This window comes from Typha latifolia, chromosome 9 (assembly GCF_019914945.1).
Source record: "Typha latifolia isolate L0001 chromosome 9, TyphaL0001v2, whole genome shotgun sequence".
Classification (NCBI taxonomy): domain Eukaryota; kingdom Viridiplantae; phylum Streptophyta; class Magnoliopsida; order Poales; family Typhaceae; genus Typha; species Typha latifolia.
In genome coordinates this window covers 4,708,330-4,725,660 of record NC_133094.1, presented here as the reverse complement: position 1 = coordinate 4,725,660, position 17,331 = coordinate 4,708,330, and the positions used below count along the sequence as shown (strand labels likewise).

General features: G+C 34.0%; 2 protein-coding genes and 1 non-coding gene across 3 annotated transcripts; all 3 read right to left on the bottom strand.

Moving 5' to 3' along the window:
* Window positions 1-2,138: 2,138 nt before the first annotated feature.
* Window positions 2,139-6,474, bottom strand: LOC140795309 (cytochrome c). The gene is made up of 3 exons (XM_073147807.1): window positions 6,215-6,474; window positions 5,597-5,730; window positions 2,139-2,471 (listed from the first exon to the last, which is right to left on the bottom strand). The coding sequence occupies exons 1-3, from the start codon at window positions 6,324-6,326 to the stop codon at window positions 2,376-2,378; spliced, it is 342 nt and encodes a 113-aa protein (XP_073003908.1). The 5' UTR covers window positions 6,327-6,474; the 3' UTR covers window positions 2,139-2,375.
* Window positions 6,475-9,745: 3,271 nt separating this feature from the next.
* On the bottom strand, window positions 9,746-12,454 carry LOC140795055 (11-beta-hydroxysteroid dehydrogenase B-like). Its single transcript, XM_073147415.1, has 6 exons — window positions 12,272-12,454; window positions 11,611-11,803; window positions 10,912-10,997; window positions 10,568-10,699; window positions 10,298-10,462; window positions 9,746-10,009 (listed from the first exon to the last, which is right to left on the bottom strand). Exons 1-6 carry the CDS (start codon window positions 12,452-12,454, stop codon window positions 9,746-9,748), a joined length of 1,023 nt encoding a protein of 340 aa, XP_073003516.1.
* Window positions 12,455-13,034: 580 nt separating this feature from the next.
* Window positions 13,035-13,108, bottom strand: TRNAI-UAU (transfer RNA isoleucine (anticodon UAU)). The gene has a single exon. It is a non-coding gene; the product is annotated as a tRNA-Ile (tRNA).
* Window positions 13,109-17,331: the final 4,223 nt, after the last annotated feature.

The window sequence follows — 17,331 nt, the reverse complement described above, 5'->3', positions numbered from 1 at the left end:
AATAAGTAGTTGGAACAAAATGAGAGAACGAGGAGAGAGTAGTGTGACACGTGTGGGATGAGATATCTCTCATGTCAGCTTCAGTGATGTGACACGTGTTCTTAACTACTTTTCGTATTTATTAATAACGTGTCCTCAACTGCTTTTCGTATTTATTAGTAACGTGTCCTCAACTACTTACTAAAAGGAGGACACAAAAGGACGGTGCCCATGCTCCTCATGTGATTGCAACTGTTTGGGAATGTTAAAGCATTACGTGGAGATTTTCTATCGGCTAGTGGGCCAAGTATGTACCCGACTCTAGAAGGTTAGCATAAAAGCTTTCAATAAAGAATTTACTAAATATTATTCCTAATATTCCAGGATTGAGATTTTGTTCGATCGAAATATTCTAATCTAAGCAAGTATTGCTTCTTACTCTCTCTAAAAAAAATAATAAAAAAAAAGTGTGTGGGTTGGTCGGGGTAGCTGATATATACACATTCGGTGGCTCTAATTGTATATATCAATAAGCTCGTATTTAATGGGTGCCGAGATAAACTCAGAATTAGGGACGCATTTGAGCTTACTCTCCAAAATTTTATTATAAGACTATGAATTAATTCTTTAGATGATAAATAAATTTGGCAGCATGACATTCAATGAAAAGTAAGTGGTAAGTTCATCCGTATACTTTTCTAAGGCCCCAAGCTGATTTCAATGGCTCGAATGTGCTCTACAATCACTTTGGCATCAACTGAACTAATTGTGATTGGGTATAGTTAGGTGTGAACTAGGAAAAATTATTCTGGATACCACCATTGGGAACAAGGTATGTTTTGAAGTTGCTAAAAGAAAACCTAAATATATTGACTTAGATGACTCTCTAAATGGCCATTGAATACTATAGTAGATGAGGTGGTAAGCAGTCGGGAGGGATGGACTGGTTAACGAGGTACACTCCTAACCAATGGGTACATGAAACTCAAGTTTGTTGGGTTAGAGGAGCAGCTTGACAAAAATGGTGAGGCCAGACTTTTTAGGCTGATTGAGCTTAAGTATTTATGCACAACTCAACCCACCAATCACTCGAGCCAACCAGGGTTCGGGCCCAACTAGAATACTATAGCCTATTACTACCCACTAGCCCATTATATATTAGGCTTGGGTTGGGCATAATAAGTCTAACATAAAGTGTTAAATATAAAAGATATTATATCCTATTGGGCCAAGTTTAATGAGGTTATATAATGACATTTTAGTTATCTTTCATGTGAATATACTTATATATTGATATATAGTTAGCTAAATATCTGATGTGAGACTAAAACAATAATAGGAATAAATATGCATTATGAATTGAGCCATAGATGTGACTCGGTCAGACTTTTGGGCTAAAATGAGCGAGCAAAGGCTTAGTCAATACCACCTACTACCATCTCGGGCTCGGGTTGGGCCGGGCTTAGGTCGATTAAAATTAGGAGGGTTCAGGTCGGGTTTGGGTGAGTCAGCCTAATGATATTCTCTAGCTCCTGAGATAAAGATCCTTGCCCTTCACTGATGTAGCCTACCACAAGTACACTAATATTATCATCCAAGAGGATTCTAACATTGCCAGCCTTGTTTAGTTTGAGGCTAAGTTTCGAAATCAATTAGTTAGTCTTATTTTTTATTCTTAAATTTTTGGAAAATAACTTGATTAAATATAAAATACATAGAAAAATATTTAATTGCAGAACCAATTTAAGAATGCTGAAACAGTTTGGAGAGAGTCCAACGACTCCCTTCCTCAGCTTTTATCTATTTCTTTTGACTCCTCGGGAGCCTCAACTCTCACGACGTTTAACTAAACTTTAGCTAGACTAAGCAGCTCCCTTGCATAACATTTTTCTTTATATTTGGGAATTATTGAAACAATCATCCAACCGACTTGGATTTCTGTATATAACCTCTAAATCAAATATTTGGAAAGTGTTTCACCAAAAACGTCCAACATTAATCGAATACTTGCTTATACATATATAGGATTCAGATTTTAACTTGGAGCGATGAAGTCTTGAGAAGGATTATTAAAAAAAAAAAAAAAAAAACCTCAAGGCTATGCAGGAAACAATTATTCATGCAACCCAAGAAAACTCAGTTAACAGACAGGAACTCGCTTCAAAAAGTTCAAATCGTAGTGTGTATAAATATCACAAACATGCCAATGCAAGTATTCATGTTTGAATGTTCTCAGGCCATCCCTCTGGAAATTCTGAGATGGGAAAAGAAATATTCGTCAAAAATTTAAGATTGCGTCCATGGCTCCATTGCTTGCTAGAAGCAGGTGACCTTACAGGTCTTATTAGCCGGGAGAAAAAATAATTGTCTACAGTTTGATATAAGAGAAAGTAGTTTCATGGTGCTGTGGATTCTTTCAGATATGCAATAAGATCCGCACGCTCCTGAGGCTTCTTCAAACCAGGGAAAACCATCTTGGTACCAGGAATGTACTGCAAACATCAAAAGTATCGTGAGAAATACTGCTAATGAAACAGATAAACAGTTTGTATTCGTATCGTTCGCCAGCAAATGAGGAAACTAATAGGTCGAGATTGACCATCCCCTAACTCGATGAGCTTGAGTGAGCAAAAAAGAGATCTCATAAGCTTAACAGATGGATATCCGTCAGTAAATAGTCTCAAACACCAATCAAGTATGTCTAATGTTAGTAGTCTACATCACAATCTAGTATAGGTATAATTGATCAAGAAACTGGTGAATGATATAATGCAACACAAAACAATAAAAAAAATTGAAAGAAAAAGGAAAAGTGGAAAACCTCCAGACCAATGAACAGTGTTTAGCCTAACAGAGAATCCAGAACAGAGCCACAAGAGGCTCACCTATAAAATTGTGCTTAGTTACGAGCAATAACAATCTAAATGACCATGGCACATGCTGAACTATGTGAAAGGTGAGATACCTAAAGAATAGAACTGACAGTGCACTGCATTACATGATAGGCAAGATGGTCACCAAAAAGCAATGCTAGTAAACAACAGAAATCTCATAAGGAATTTATCAGGTACCAGGAAATAACTCAATACTAGGGGTGTCAAAATAATCTCCTCGACCTTCTCTTCCTTCAGTAAGCTACTGCCGCCGTATCCTCCTCCAATCAGGCTTGGGCTAGCTCGGCTTGAGCTCAGCTTGATTTGAGATGAGTTGAGCCTAAATATCAAACTAGGCTCAAAATTAATTTCGAGCTGAGCCTAAGCTAAAACCGGCTCACTCAGTAGGTGCCGTGCCACCATCAGCACGACACCTGACACGGGGTGCGTCAGTGACACACCACCATCCAAGCCGTGTCGACCAACACAGGTGCGTGTTGAACCATGTCAACATAGAGCCTTTTTTTTTAAACTTTTTTCTATTTTCATCAACATTATTAATTAACTTTAGTCATTTTTTTAACAAATATGATGTCATGTGGAACCCATTTTTTTACAACTTTTTCTATTTTTATTAATCAACTTTAATCATTTTTTTATTATATATTTCTATTAGAATAACAACTTCATTCATCAATCAACCACAAAGCAGGATTTATCAGAGACAAAAAAAAAGACAAAAAACCATCTGAAGCTCAACATGATAATAGTTATGAGAGAAAGACTCGAGTCTATAAATAGCAAGACATCAAGAGAGGTGCACTTATAGGATGATAAGTTCATCATCATTACCATCATACCCACTAGAACCACATCAGCCTTATTAAACTCTATATTAATAATCTACATATGTTTATTATGTACTTGTGCTGGTGTTAGTCGCTCCAATGCATGTTGAATATTAATATTATATTATAGGAGAATTACAAATTTTGCATTTATACGAAGACTATGCGAAACATTACAATGAGCAATACTATTAATGGATGAGTTTTAAGAATTATCGATTATTTAATGTAATATTCTGGTGTTATTCTTGTGCCCACAAATGAAGACGTTGATTCTCCCTGTTATATTATTATGTATTTAATTATATTATGGAGTATTCAATCATATTATGAAATGCTTAATCATTAATAATAACTTTAATGAATATATACAATCATTTTATGTGTTGAATAATATTTATCCTTGACTATTGCTATACCTTTAATAAAAATAGGTTATTTACAAAAATAATCTAAAGATAAAAAACTATAATGTAGATTTTAATACATATATTAAAATTAAAAATCAAAGAGTGACATGCCGAAAACCCAAAAGTATCTCTAAATATTTCAAAAATTTTATTAAAAATATGTTAGGCATGTATTGGCACATCGGGGCATGCCGATGGCGTTGTGCATGACTATCTTTGTACAAAGAATGAACATTTGAAGATATACCTCAAATATGATAATGGCATTTATACCTACCATATGCACGACACCATCGAATCTCAATTGTACAAGATTGCCGTACAAAAAGCTTGGGGTTACTAGGGTATTGCCTTCAAACCTTTTGATGGCATCCATGCGTCAAAAGGTAATAGATCCAACTCCCATTATAGGTGCATTTTTAAGTTGTGCAAGAAAGCTCAGCACAAAATATATCATGATGGTAGGTCCAAGAAGTTTGTTACTTTCGACTTGGACTACAAATTCAAGATCAGCATTGCAAACTGTGAACTAGAAAATGTGGTGATTGAAAGGCTACAGAAAGGTTTTCTGACAGATGCAGGTGATAATAACCAAGATAGTCCCAAACATTTCTACTCATATAGCCTTTTAATCCATTTATCTTTACTTAGTGCAAGAAGGCTTCTCAAAAAATATTCTCTTGCGTTTACTCCTCTCATTATTCCAAAAATTACAGAATATAAGGATATTTATGCCAAAAAATTTCCTTAATCAAGAGGACATAACAGGCACCACAATTGTTTGTAGAGATCTATCCATTGACTAAGGTATAAGAAATATCCTCCCCATTGTTTAAGATTACCAAACACGAGGAGAACTGTGGTAAAACTGAATCCAGGCCAAGGAAATTTTGTCAATAATTATGATAGGATATTATTTGGGCATCTAACTCCACAAACTGGATCGATATTAGTTAAAATCATATTGGATTTGAATCAGACAAGTTAGATCAGATATCAAACCAGATTTAAATTTAAAATATCCTACTTATATAGCAATAGAAATGAAAAGCTGCTCATTATTCAATCTACACATTTAACATATATGGGATCAAATTACTCTGTAAATTATACATGAAAGTGCCAAATCAGTAAAGTTAAAATAGTAAAATTCCTGCAGTTAAAATTAAAAGAGAAAATAAAGACGAAAAACTGCTAGATGTTTTCTACTGTAAGCAATAAACAAAGATCAAGAACCAAGAAACATGAAACATGAAAAACTATAAAACAGTGAGAAGTTATGAATCAATGTGCCAAACAAACTTTGACTCGTATCAGCAGATCGGTAGTCATCTAACACTTTCAACCATGTTTGCATATACCATCATAAATGAACAAACAAAATATGGACAACAAACTCAAAAGTCAGAAAGGAGTAGGCCTGAACAATGAACGATAGTATGATACATAACAACAGGACAACAAACTGATCGAGAGTGCACCATACCTTCTTGGGATTAAGTAAGTAGTCATACAGTGTCTTCTCCTCCCAAATTACAGCCATGTTCTTATTTGCAGTTGAGTAGGAATAACCAGGTGTAGTACCAGATTGCCTCCCAAAAAGGCCATTCAAGTTCGGTCCTGATGTGCAGCAACAGGAAAAACAACGAATAAGAAAAAATTTAGCCAGAGAATAATGAGAATAACCATTAACCACAATAAAAAAATCTGATCAATAAGACCAACGGAAGATTGTATACAAACACACACAAAAATGAAAGTTTGTTATGCAGACAAGCAATAGATCTTCAATCATCAGATCACAAATTCCTCATACAATCCAATGTTACTAACAAGTTCAGCATAGCCATGAGAACGTCTATGATAGTATATCGAGATGCATAACCTCCCAAAAAAAGGCAGATCAAATAGACCAGCTGAATTAGACATAATAACGAATCCAATACAAGAAAACAGAAACAAACCGTGAAGATCACCCAGAAAACGTCAGATACAACAGAGAAATCCATGGATGGGAATGGATCTCCACCGAGACAGAGGAAAATCACCAGGGAGACACAGATCAAGCAAAAAATCCAGCAAAAAGAGGGGGGAAAAGAGAGACCTTGTTTGTGGCCGGCGCCCTTATCGACCGTGTGGCACTGGGCGCACTTCGTCTTGAAGATCTTCTCCCCGGTCTTGGAGTTGCCGGGCGGAGCCTCCGCGAATGACGCCATTGGATCTCAGATCTAGGGTTAGGCTTTGCTTCCTCTTCGCTCCTCTTCTCCTTTTTCCCACGAGCAGCGGCAAAGACCGACTTGCCTGCCTTTCTCTCTTGGCTTTCCAAGGCGCATCCAAATTACCCCAGTACCCCTAATGACCCAGAGTGAGGAAGTAAAAAGGTTTGGTGAGATAAGGGTAGTTTGATAATTATGACATAGTTCTGGAATGTTTGCGTATTTTGCTTTGGCGGTGGGAAAAGGTGCCACGGTTCGTAAAGCGTGGCCTTGACTCGGGTTTGGGTGGACTTTTTTACCGGAAACCCCATTACCATAGAGATATTTATTATTCGACCCTATATTTTACCAAATTTACTTTAAAAAATATTTTATCATAAAAAAAATTTATATATAATACCTAATATTCTGAATTAAATTTAAACTAACACTGTCAAAATATTTCGTTAAGTAAAAATATTTTTTTAAATAATTAAAATACTTATTTTTAGTCGATAATATTTCTATAATAATAAATGTAAAAGGCTGTGTGCTTTTCATAAAAAAACATTTTAATTATATTTGACCCCGCTTAACTATAGGTCATCTTCACACTCAAACCCTTGTTTTACTTTATGTAAAACGAATTATTCAAAATCACCCCTGATGTTAACATAAGTTACAAAATAACTATTATACTCTAAAAAATTTCATATATATATATATATATAAGCGACTCCTCCGCTATCATTAAAAGTAGGGGTAATTTTATTTAAACCCCTCAATTATTACTGTTTTTTAAATACTTTTTTATTACTCATGTGCACCCATGAATAAGAAAAATATTTTTATATATTCTTTTAAACTAAAAAAAAATAACTAAACAGACTTTTAAATAATAAAAAAATAGATCTAAAAAAAAATTTAGAATGTATACAGAAAATAATGATAATTTAGGTGTCAAAATAGAATTGTCCCTTAAAACTACGATGGCCTAGAAGATGACGTGATAGTGGTGCCTAGACATGATCATCAGGCGAGCCGGGCCGAGTTCGGGCCGGGCTTTTCAGGCCAACCGGGCTTAAGTATTTGTCCATGGCCCGACCCACCAATCACTCAAGCCGGGCCGGGTTCGGGCCGAGCTAGAATAGTCTAGCCCGTTACCGCCCGTTGGCCCGTGAGAGATTGGGCTAACCGGTCGGGCCGGGCCGGCCCGACCCACCAATCACTCGGCCCAACCCATATTTTAGCTATTTTTAGAATTTTTTTTAACTATTAGCTTATTTTAAAAAATATATATTTATATTCCTCCATTTTAAAAAAATTAAAAAAAATTAAATTTTTTTAAATGTGTGCTTAAAATAATGCAAAACTGTATAATACCAAATTTTTTTTACTATAGCAGTGGTAAATTAGCAGAAGGGCAAAGTACTATAGCAGACGGGCGGGCTTAGTTGCGGGCCAAACGGGTGGGCTTTCGGGCTGGGTCGGGCGGGCAAAGAGCTGGCCTGTGCCGCCCATGGGTAGTTCGGGCTCGGGCCAGACCGGGCCTAAACCGAGTCCGAGTCGGGCTTAGCCCGGTCCAAACCGGGCCGGGCACGGGCGGGCTGGGCCATTTGATCATGTCTAGTGGTGCCATTGGTTCTTGAGATTTATGCCTAGGATTAGATTCAGAAAGGAGAATGTAGAGAGCAAGGGTTATTTAAAAAATATATATAACATGTTATTTAATTTTTTATATTTAAAAATATGTGTATTATGTATCTCTAAATGTTATATCGAGAGAAACAAATGGCTTATTTTGATTAATTATATTTTATAAAATTATATTTGTTAAATATATATCTTGTTAGTTATATTTAATAATGATGTATTCAATAAATAAGTTTTTAATTAGAGAATAAAAGAAAATAGAGAAAGATGACTTAGAGTTGAGGATGGAAATGAGAAGAGAGGCGATAGATGGGTTGGAGTTGGGGTTCATTTGGGACGAAATAAGAGGGAGATGGATTTAGGTTGGGTTGAGGTCGAAACTAGAAGAAAAGAATATGTCCGATTTGGGATAGCTTAGATTTAATCTTTTGACATCCATTTGATCAAGTAGATGCTACATCTAAATCCAATAAGTTATTTTTATGTTCTTAATTACATCTAATATATATATATAACTTTATACTAACAATCATAATTACTCAAAACTTATTTTTATATTTTTAATCTTTTTATTAGTATTTTATATTTACTTAAATTACTGTGGTATTAAAAAAACTTTATTTTACTATTAAACATTTTTTTTATTAACTTATTCTATTATTTGTATTACTTTTGTTTTTAATTGTGATTACTTTGAATTGAACGTTATTAATTTTGATTAATTAACATAATATAATTTAATGGTTATAATTTAAGTTTGAGAGAATCAACAACACTTTAAAATAGTAATTTTTGTTACTAATTATTTTATTGAGGATAATAATGTAAACCAAACAGTAAACTAAAATTATAATATAAGATTAGTAATCCTAAATTAACTCTTTAGATATACATAGAGATAACTTATCCCGTCTTATTTAATTCTATAATAAAAACACACATTCAGGTGGTGTATATATATATATATATATATATATATATATATATATGTTTGGGATTAAGTTTTGAAAAGAAAAAGAGGATAAAAAGTTAAAGAAGAGGATATCTTCCTCTATAATTAAGTAATGTGTTAGGCATGTGATAATTTTCTATTAGAATCCCTAACAGCAAACTAATGGAAGAATTATTTTATTTTAATTAGTTAAGGAGGGTCACTTTGTATGAGAAAAAGATGGATAGCTGAAATAAAAATAAGATGAACCTCAAATTCATAAGATTTAACTAATTTAAATATCTAATTTTCTAAATTCACTACTTAAAATCATTAAGTGATGAAATTCCAATTAATTTTTGTGGATTTGAGGTCAAATCTAGATTGAATTATTTGCTGCTTAAATTAACTTTTTTAAATCTCAAAAGTTACTCTTCCTTTGCTAAGCTAAATTTGAAACTAGAAAAAAAGAAGATAATGAAATAAATTCCTGCCTCATTTCAAAGAACATAGATTAGATATATTTTATTTCAATTCCATAATTTCTCAAATAGCACAACTCATTTTAAAATAAAATCAATAGAGTTCTATCCAAATTAAGATTAATTGAATTCTATCTAAAATTAGTTTCAAACAAACACTTATCTTGCCTCCTTTTGTTTTTCCAGAATCTTCCTAGGTTTTAGCAATGGCTAATAGGTCTTATGATCACCACAAACATATTAAAAGATGAAGTATAATACTTAGTATCTAAAAAGATTGGCGGCAGCCAAGTTTTATTTGAACACTAGCTAACTAAATTTAAACAAGAAAAGAAACTCTCAAAGCACAACATAATTTGAATGCCTTACAAACTTTACTCAGCCTTCTGATTATGAGGAGATGGGGAGAAGGCAAGAGGCGGCGGTCTTTGAGGCGGTGCACCCTCGAGAGGTGGCCTCTTAGCGCCCTGGGTCGATAGCAACAAGCGAAAAGTCCAACCAAGAATATCGGGAGCAAGCACGCGGTACAGCAGGAATATGTCATACCAGCTTGGATGCTTAACATATGCTTCGCCTCTGCAGGCACCTGCGACCATCGCCTTTGCAAACTCTTCGACCTGTCCTCCGGTCAGGGACACCTATACAAGATAAAATATTTCTCTCATCTTATTTTTCTCTTCTCTTTTCTCTTATTCTCTCTAGCCAAAACTTCGAGCAAAAAGTTCACAATCCTTTGATTTTTTTTTCATTAAATGAGTTGTTACCATCAATCTTTTTTCCAAAATAAAAACAAAAAGAGTATTGACTAAATCAACAACATTCGGGAATAATAGTGAAGGCAGAAGGAAGGAGGCAAGAATATATATACTGCGTGATGTTGTTAAGTTGGTAATGTGAATGATCTGTTAGTAACAAACATTGCATACCTCTCTTTCTTCCTTCCATTGCATCTCTGCTCCTTCCTCGAGCATAAACTTCCCTTTGCTCATGTCACTTCCGATCAATCCATCGGTTGCAATCGTAATTCCTACATCGTCTTTCACTTCGAATCTAAGTGTATCATAGAAATTTATCACCGCTGCCTTTGCGGCCTGACAAATTCACAGCAAGAGAAATAATTCTTATATGACATTGTTCAGTTATCAGACTAGTAACCATTTCAGAATAGGTAAGTAGTGATGTCTGTCAATACTTACAGCATATAGGCTCATCCTTGACATAGGTAACCAGCTTTCTACCGATGCATTGACTAGAATTCGACCATGAGTTAGCCTCAAGTAAGGGAGGGCGACGTATGTTGGATAAACATTTCCCCAGAAATTGATATCCTGATTCAAGAAAGGAATTTAAGCAATGCTAATATTCTCACAACTAGCTAGTTCTTCCAATCTCATACTAGCACTTGATAATTAAACACACTAGCAATAACTTGGTGATGCAAACATGAGATGCTGTTTGTGAGTCTGAATGAACTTAATCACTAGGAAATACAAATTTTAAGATCATGATCAAGCAAATGGATATCATGGCAATTTTGTACCATCAAATGCGGGAAAAGAGAAGTGTCAGAAGCCTCCTCGAAGTAGAAGGTATGTCCAAGGCTTGCAGTATTCACAAGATGATGCACTGTTAAATCAGAAAATGAAATTAAACAACAGAGCTTTCTGAACATTAAGAAGTAAGAAGTAATCAAGTATATATACATATATATATGAGGATATGAATACTGTACATTCGCGTATTTGAAAAAAGAACAGTTCATTCAAGTAGGATTTCAGAAAGAACAGAGAAAAGGAAAGGAAAAGAAAAGGAAGAAAGAAGTTTAAATAGAAAAGGCAAACAAATAGTTAGGATCATTACACAGACTACATACTAAAATAAAATTAAGCATGGAAATTATTTTAACATTAACAATATCAGAACTTCTTACCAGTACTCCTTGTCTTTTATGCATTGCACTTTGGTTCTACGCTGGGGGTCGAGAGAGGGAAGATTTACGCAACCTTATCCTCAATTCTAAATCGGTTGTTTCTAAAATTTGTATCCATAACCTTTTGAAGGCAAGAGGAATTAAAATTTTACCATGGCAACAAGTGCCGCCTTCAATTGAAGATATATGCATAAGATGTTACATGAAAAGAATTTCAAAATGTGTAACACATTTTGCACCGTTTTCTAATAACTTAAGCTTTTAGAGTCAACAGAACTAATTATAGAAGGAAATTAAAGAGATACTCACAATGGCCAAAGTAACTTATAGTATCACCAATGAATCTTCTGCAGTCCTCTTCCTTCACAACATCTGCAGCAATGACCATTACCTGCTTTGCACCCAGTAGCCTGGCATTCTCCCTTATGCCAAACAGTCTTTGCTCCCTTCTTGCCACCAAAACCAAATTTGCCTGCCTTCTCGCATACTCATATGCGATTTGCTGCACTTAATTTGTTATTATCATGTCAAGCTTGATACAATCCGACAACTTTTTTTTATTTAAAAAAAATGTTACCCATGCATGTATTTATCACATAAAATCATACACGCCTTTTTAGTGTTCTTTTACATATATATATCACCATCCACACTTTGCCAGTTTTGCAAGTTTGCAGAAGGCCATCCTTGCAACTACATTAAGGTCTACGAGGGGTATATGCTGAATACTATTGCATGTACATGAGGGGTTTAGTCTCAGCGTTGGAAAGAGTTATGGACATTTATGAAATCAATCTCACATTTATATTATGATCAACCATCAATTGAATACAAATTTTCCATCTTAGAGTTATGAGATACACTACTGTGATTAAGCTTTTGAATCAATTATTTAAAAGGAAACTTTTAATGCAACATATATAATATAATTAATACAGATTATTCAAAGAACGGAAGATCTTGGTATTACCTCCCCGATCGCCGATGAAGCCCCGGTGATGACCACCACCTTGTTCTCCATGTTTTCTCTGAACAAGCTTTCGAAGAGCCACCTCATTGCATGGAAGAAGGTCAAGGTTGGCCATGCAAAGGCCAGCATCACCATGCTTGCAGGTGGCACTACAAAATTCAATATAGAGTTGAAGATACTCATGATAATTACCATATATGTTGGAAGAGAGACACACACAGAGAGAGAGAGAGAGAGAGAGAGAGAGAGAGAGAGAGAGAGAGAGAGAGAGAGAAGATGATAGATAAGAACTGAGAGAGAGAGAGAGAGAGAGAGAGAGAGAGAGAGAGAGAGAGAGAGAGATGCATGTACACGTCGTGGTTATTGTAGGATGAGAAGGTGACGGGTGGATGGGTCCCCTTTTGAGTTGCTTTTTTTTGTTATATATATTTATGTATAAAGGAATCTACCAAAAAAAAAAAAACACTTGTATTTTTATTATTATTTACATCTTTATCATATAAATTAATTATTAGATATGTGCATTTTTGTCTAAAACTTCTTGGTGTCGTTAGTTTTGTCAACTATCAGGTTATCAATATATACATGAGCTAATATATAGCTATAAGTGCTAACTAATTGTAATACCCTTGAATAAATTTTCTTAGATTAAAGTAAAATTAAATGAATGACTATAATTTAAAATTAAATAAAGAGTATTTTAAACATAGACTTCTTAAAATTTAAGCGCATATTAATCTAAAAATTAATGGAAGAGAAGAGTTGGTCCCGGCGGGGCTCGAACCCGCGACCTTCGGCTCATAAGACCAACGCTCTAACCAACTGAGCTACGGGACCAACTTGGGAATATTTAATATAAAAAAATACTATTTAAATGCTCTTCTTCAGAGGAGTTTCAATACCGAAAGACGAGAAAATTTTGAATTTAAAAGTTGAAAAATTATTAAGGAATTAATTTAAACAAAAATTATATGACCATCACGTATGAGCTCATTGTGAGTATTGACAATTATAACTTAGAAATTAAAAAAAAAAGAAACTTTGAATAAGATGGGATATTTCTTTTTAGACTCTTACATGTTATGATATTGTGAATAAAATTTTTATATAGCCAAGGACTTTATTTTTCATTTCCCTTTGAAAGAAATTCTTTATTTTTCCTATCGATTTCCCTTTAAATTATAACAAAGTGAATTGATGTTCCTCAAAGGTTCTCAAAAGTACCTGAATTATACTTCTTATTTGCTAAATATTTCCTATCCATGGATCTTCCTCATGCCCTTTTGTCATTCTTCTCCCTCTTTGTCTTGCAATCTGAAATGGATTTATTGAATGAAACCCTTGTCAAAAGCTTCTCAAAACTCACTCAGGAGGCAAGATGGATATCTTGAACTCACCGATGAAAGGGCATACCATCTCCTCCCGAAATCCGAAGCTCTGTCTTGTTGGTAAACTCATCTTCGACAAGTTTTTAATTCTAGTGTTGCATAGAGGTGTAAATGAGTTGAGCTCAAGCGAGCTGAGCCTAACTTGGCTTAGCTTTATAGGCATTTATTTGGAGCTCGGCTCGAGCTTGAAACAAGCTAGATAATGTTAAGCTCGAGATCAGGTCACCTCAAGCTTGAGAAAGCTCCAGAGATTTGGTTAGTTTCTCAATAGAGTATTTCATGGGTATAAAAAAAAATCAACAAGAACATAATTCAATCAAATTAATAAAACTTGACTGTAGCTACTCAAAAATCAATAGCATAGCTATAGGAACGTCAAAATATAACATCATTTACAAATTTGATTGTAAGTATTGAAAAATTTAAATAAACACATTGCCAGACCAACCAAATCATATACTAAGAATCATATATGGAGACAATCTAATCATGGAGTATTTAATCAAGATGAATTTTGAGCAAGAGACATAGACCTCAATACTTAAACAGTCCAGTTCTAAGTACTTATTTCTACAAAAGTTATGATATATATTGATCTGGTTTGGATGGATTTGTAGTTTTTTTTTCCTCTCTACGAATTGAGAGGTTTTTGTGTTGAAAAAATATTAGGACCGTGTGTTCGTTGTTCTCCTCTTACTTGGTTTTCAAATTTTGACTTGAGTTGGGTTTTCATAGTTTGAGTAGGAGTTAAATTTCTATCTCCTACTTTGGTTTGGTTTTCAAAATATGGTTCTAAATTGATTTTCCTAAATCTAGTAGAGTTCAGCTTTTCTAGTAGAATTCGGATTTAAACTTTGAATTTGAGTTTGAGTTGAACTTTTTATATATATCTCTAAATCTAGTCAAACTAGGAATCTCTGTCTCTTACAAATTTTCAATTGGTATCAGAGTAGGTCACCCTCGGATTAATCATATTGACTTATGATTAGAAATGGTGTCATCATCATGAGCTTGATTTGATTTCTTATGCATTTTTTGCTTGATTTGATTTCTTATGCATTTTTTCTACTATTTTCAAGTAATATCTATAGATTCTAACTAAGACGAGTTAATAGTTCTAAGTTCTTACTTGTTATCTATCGATAAATTATTATGAGATATCTCATTTAGATAGACAATTTGAGAGCGGCGATTAATAACGACCTTCAAGCCACTTACGATGTCATATTTAAAGAATTTTACCAATTGCAAAAAGGAAATATTAAATTTGTAGGAAAGATACAAAGCTTGACAACGAAGAAGGAAGAAATGAATGAACTACTAGACAAGTAGATTAATGAAGGAGAATGCCTTAAAGAAGAGGAAAAAAAAAAAGCTTCAACAAGATCCGAAGAATTCCTTATCTCTCTCTCTCATGATATAGTTTTGGAAAAAAATTCTTACTTGATAAAATTAAATGTTTAGATGCTCATATATATAAAAACAAATAGAATTTAGGTGATGCCTTGACGAGAGAATAAGGAAATTAGAATTTAATTTACTAAAGGCTAATCAACCTCTTCTTAAATTCTCACTAGGTTCGTTGAAGATAAATCAAAAGGAGGAAAAGAAAGAGCAAGGATTGAAATATCAAAGTGACACATTTACTTCCACTTTTGTCGACGAGAAAAAAGAAATTCCAAACTGCAGAAGAGATCACCTAGAGCTCAGAAGGAATGGAAAAAATAATAATAATATGAAGAGCATGATTATATCAGAAACACCATTTTAGATATATCTTCAATAGAAAGCGATGCGATATTATTTCTACACTTTATCTAGTGAGACCTATATATATTTTTGATGAAAGGCATGCTATGAATAGGAAGAATATTCATATAATTTTTTTTAATTTCTATTTTGTCATAGATGAGATAAAAAAATGTCACACTAAATCTAAATTGTGTTAATACTCCTCAAGAATTCATTAGTTTTTACTTTAATATTTTCTTACCTTGTCAATTTATAACAAAAAAAAGAGAGAGTGGGATTTACTATCTCTGGCTTGGACTTAGGAATTATAGGGGGAGTTTTAGAAGTAATTTACATATTTCATGACTTGATGACAATGGACTTGTTTACTTTAGCATATATTGAATTTTTGTTTTTTATTGGTTATGTTCTATTTCCTTGGCATGATATTGATATCCTTATTTGACTTGCTTGATCAAGTATGGTAGTCACTATGATATATGTACTATGAGCTTATTGCATAATTGTTACTTAGCCAAAAATATCATGTGACAACTTTATTATTACTACAATTCAAATATGAAATTTGATTTGGGATTTGTTTTAAAAATTGTGTATCAAATTAATTTCATATTACACATGCTTTTCGTAGGATTATTTCTAGTGTTCTTTTTTTATCTTTAAAGGGAATAAATGCAATATATGAAATAAATTCGTGTGTCTTAACCTTAGAAAAATTTGTGAAATCTAAAGATTTGTTTAAGAATTGTGTATTGTTATGAAATTGCCAAGGAGATTGTAACTACAATAAATTTGTAATGACATATTCGTAGACAAAATTACATTTTTATTGAGTTGTATAATTTAGATTTAAGTATATAGTCAAGTCAGAGTTTATAGAAGATCAAATTATGTGAGAAAATTAAAACATTTGAAGCAGAATTCAAATTTAGCATGCAAATTTTAGAATCTCGTTTAGATAGGGTTAATGGCATTCGAATAGCTAGAATGCCACATTAAGAAAACTTAAGTAGAGTTCGAACAACACTTAAAGGCATTCAGACAACATGCACATAACAACAATGGAGAATTTATATTTTGAATCAAATTTGGAGTTTTGCAAGGTTTATCCTAGTACAAATCATAGATGTTTCTTTCCTCTTTTAAAGTGAACTAGAAGCATAAAGGAAGATATCTAGGGAAAAGTTTTCCTTTGCTGGTGATATCATTTCTTGGTGGTGCTTGCTTCCTCATGGTCTCATCCTCCCTTGCCTCTAGATTCCTCTTCCCATATTCCTTTTTCTATGGAAACTCCTGCATCATTCTTGGTGGTCTCTCTCTCTAAGGTTGAGCACCCTCCTCCTAACTAAAGGTTGTGGGCTGCAATGACTAAGGATAAAGCATCAAAGGTGTCTTATGTTGGCCTAATCTAAAAGGAGCAGCATGCTAAGATCTAGGTGTCCACTACTAATAAGGTGGAAATCGACCTAGACTAGCTCGTTGAGAGCTGGGTTGAATAGGAGAATGCCTTGATTAGTAATATTTTAGGTAAAATTTATCTTTACCTTGTTAAAATTGAATTGATTAAGTAGTGACACCTGATTGAGATGATGATGATCGCTGATAAGCCGAAGGGATTCTTCACCTTTCAATTTACCTACAAAGAGGGCATCAAAATTGTTAGAAGAATGTTGGAAGCTTAAATTTTTATTTTAGTTGTGGTTAAGGTCAGGAGACTCTTCTTATTGATGACACCATGATGGTGATCGGGCGAGGTTGTTATGCCCATGTCTATGTGGAGCTCGATCTCACTTGCCCCATTACACATGGATTCCATCTAGGACTACCATCTCACTAATATGTGTCGTATGTTGCATATGAGAACCTTCCCTCTATTTACTTCACTTGTGGCTTAGTTGGTTACCACTTGGCTATTTGCCC

Coding starts and splice junctions, on each gene's coding strand:
- LOC140795309 (XM_073147807.1), bottom strand. CDS start 6,326: ATGGCGTCATTCGCGGAGGCTCCGCCCGGCAACTCCAAGACCGGGGAG. Junction 5,731..6,214: donor GGGCGCCGGCCACAAACAAG/GTCTCTCTTTTC, acceptor GCTGCACATCAG/GACCGAACTTGAATGGCCTT. Junction 2,472..5,596: donor ACTTACTTAATCCCAAGAAG/GTATGGTGCACT, acceptor TGATGTTTGCAG/TACATTCCTGGTACCAAGAT.
- LOC140795055 (XM_073147415.1), bottom strand. CDS start 12,454: ATGAGTATCTTCAACTCTATATTGAATTTTGTAGTGCCACCTGCAAGC. Junction 10,700..10,911: donor CTCTTTTCCCGCATTTGATG/GTACAAAATTGC, acceptor TTCTTGAATCAG/GATATCAATTTCTGGGGAAA. Junction 10,463..10,567: donor CAAGGATGAGCCTATATGCT/GTAAGTATTGAC, acceptor TGAATTTGTCAG/GCCGCAAAGGCAGCGGTGAT.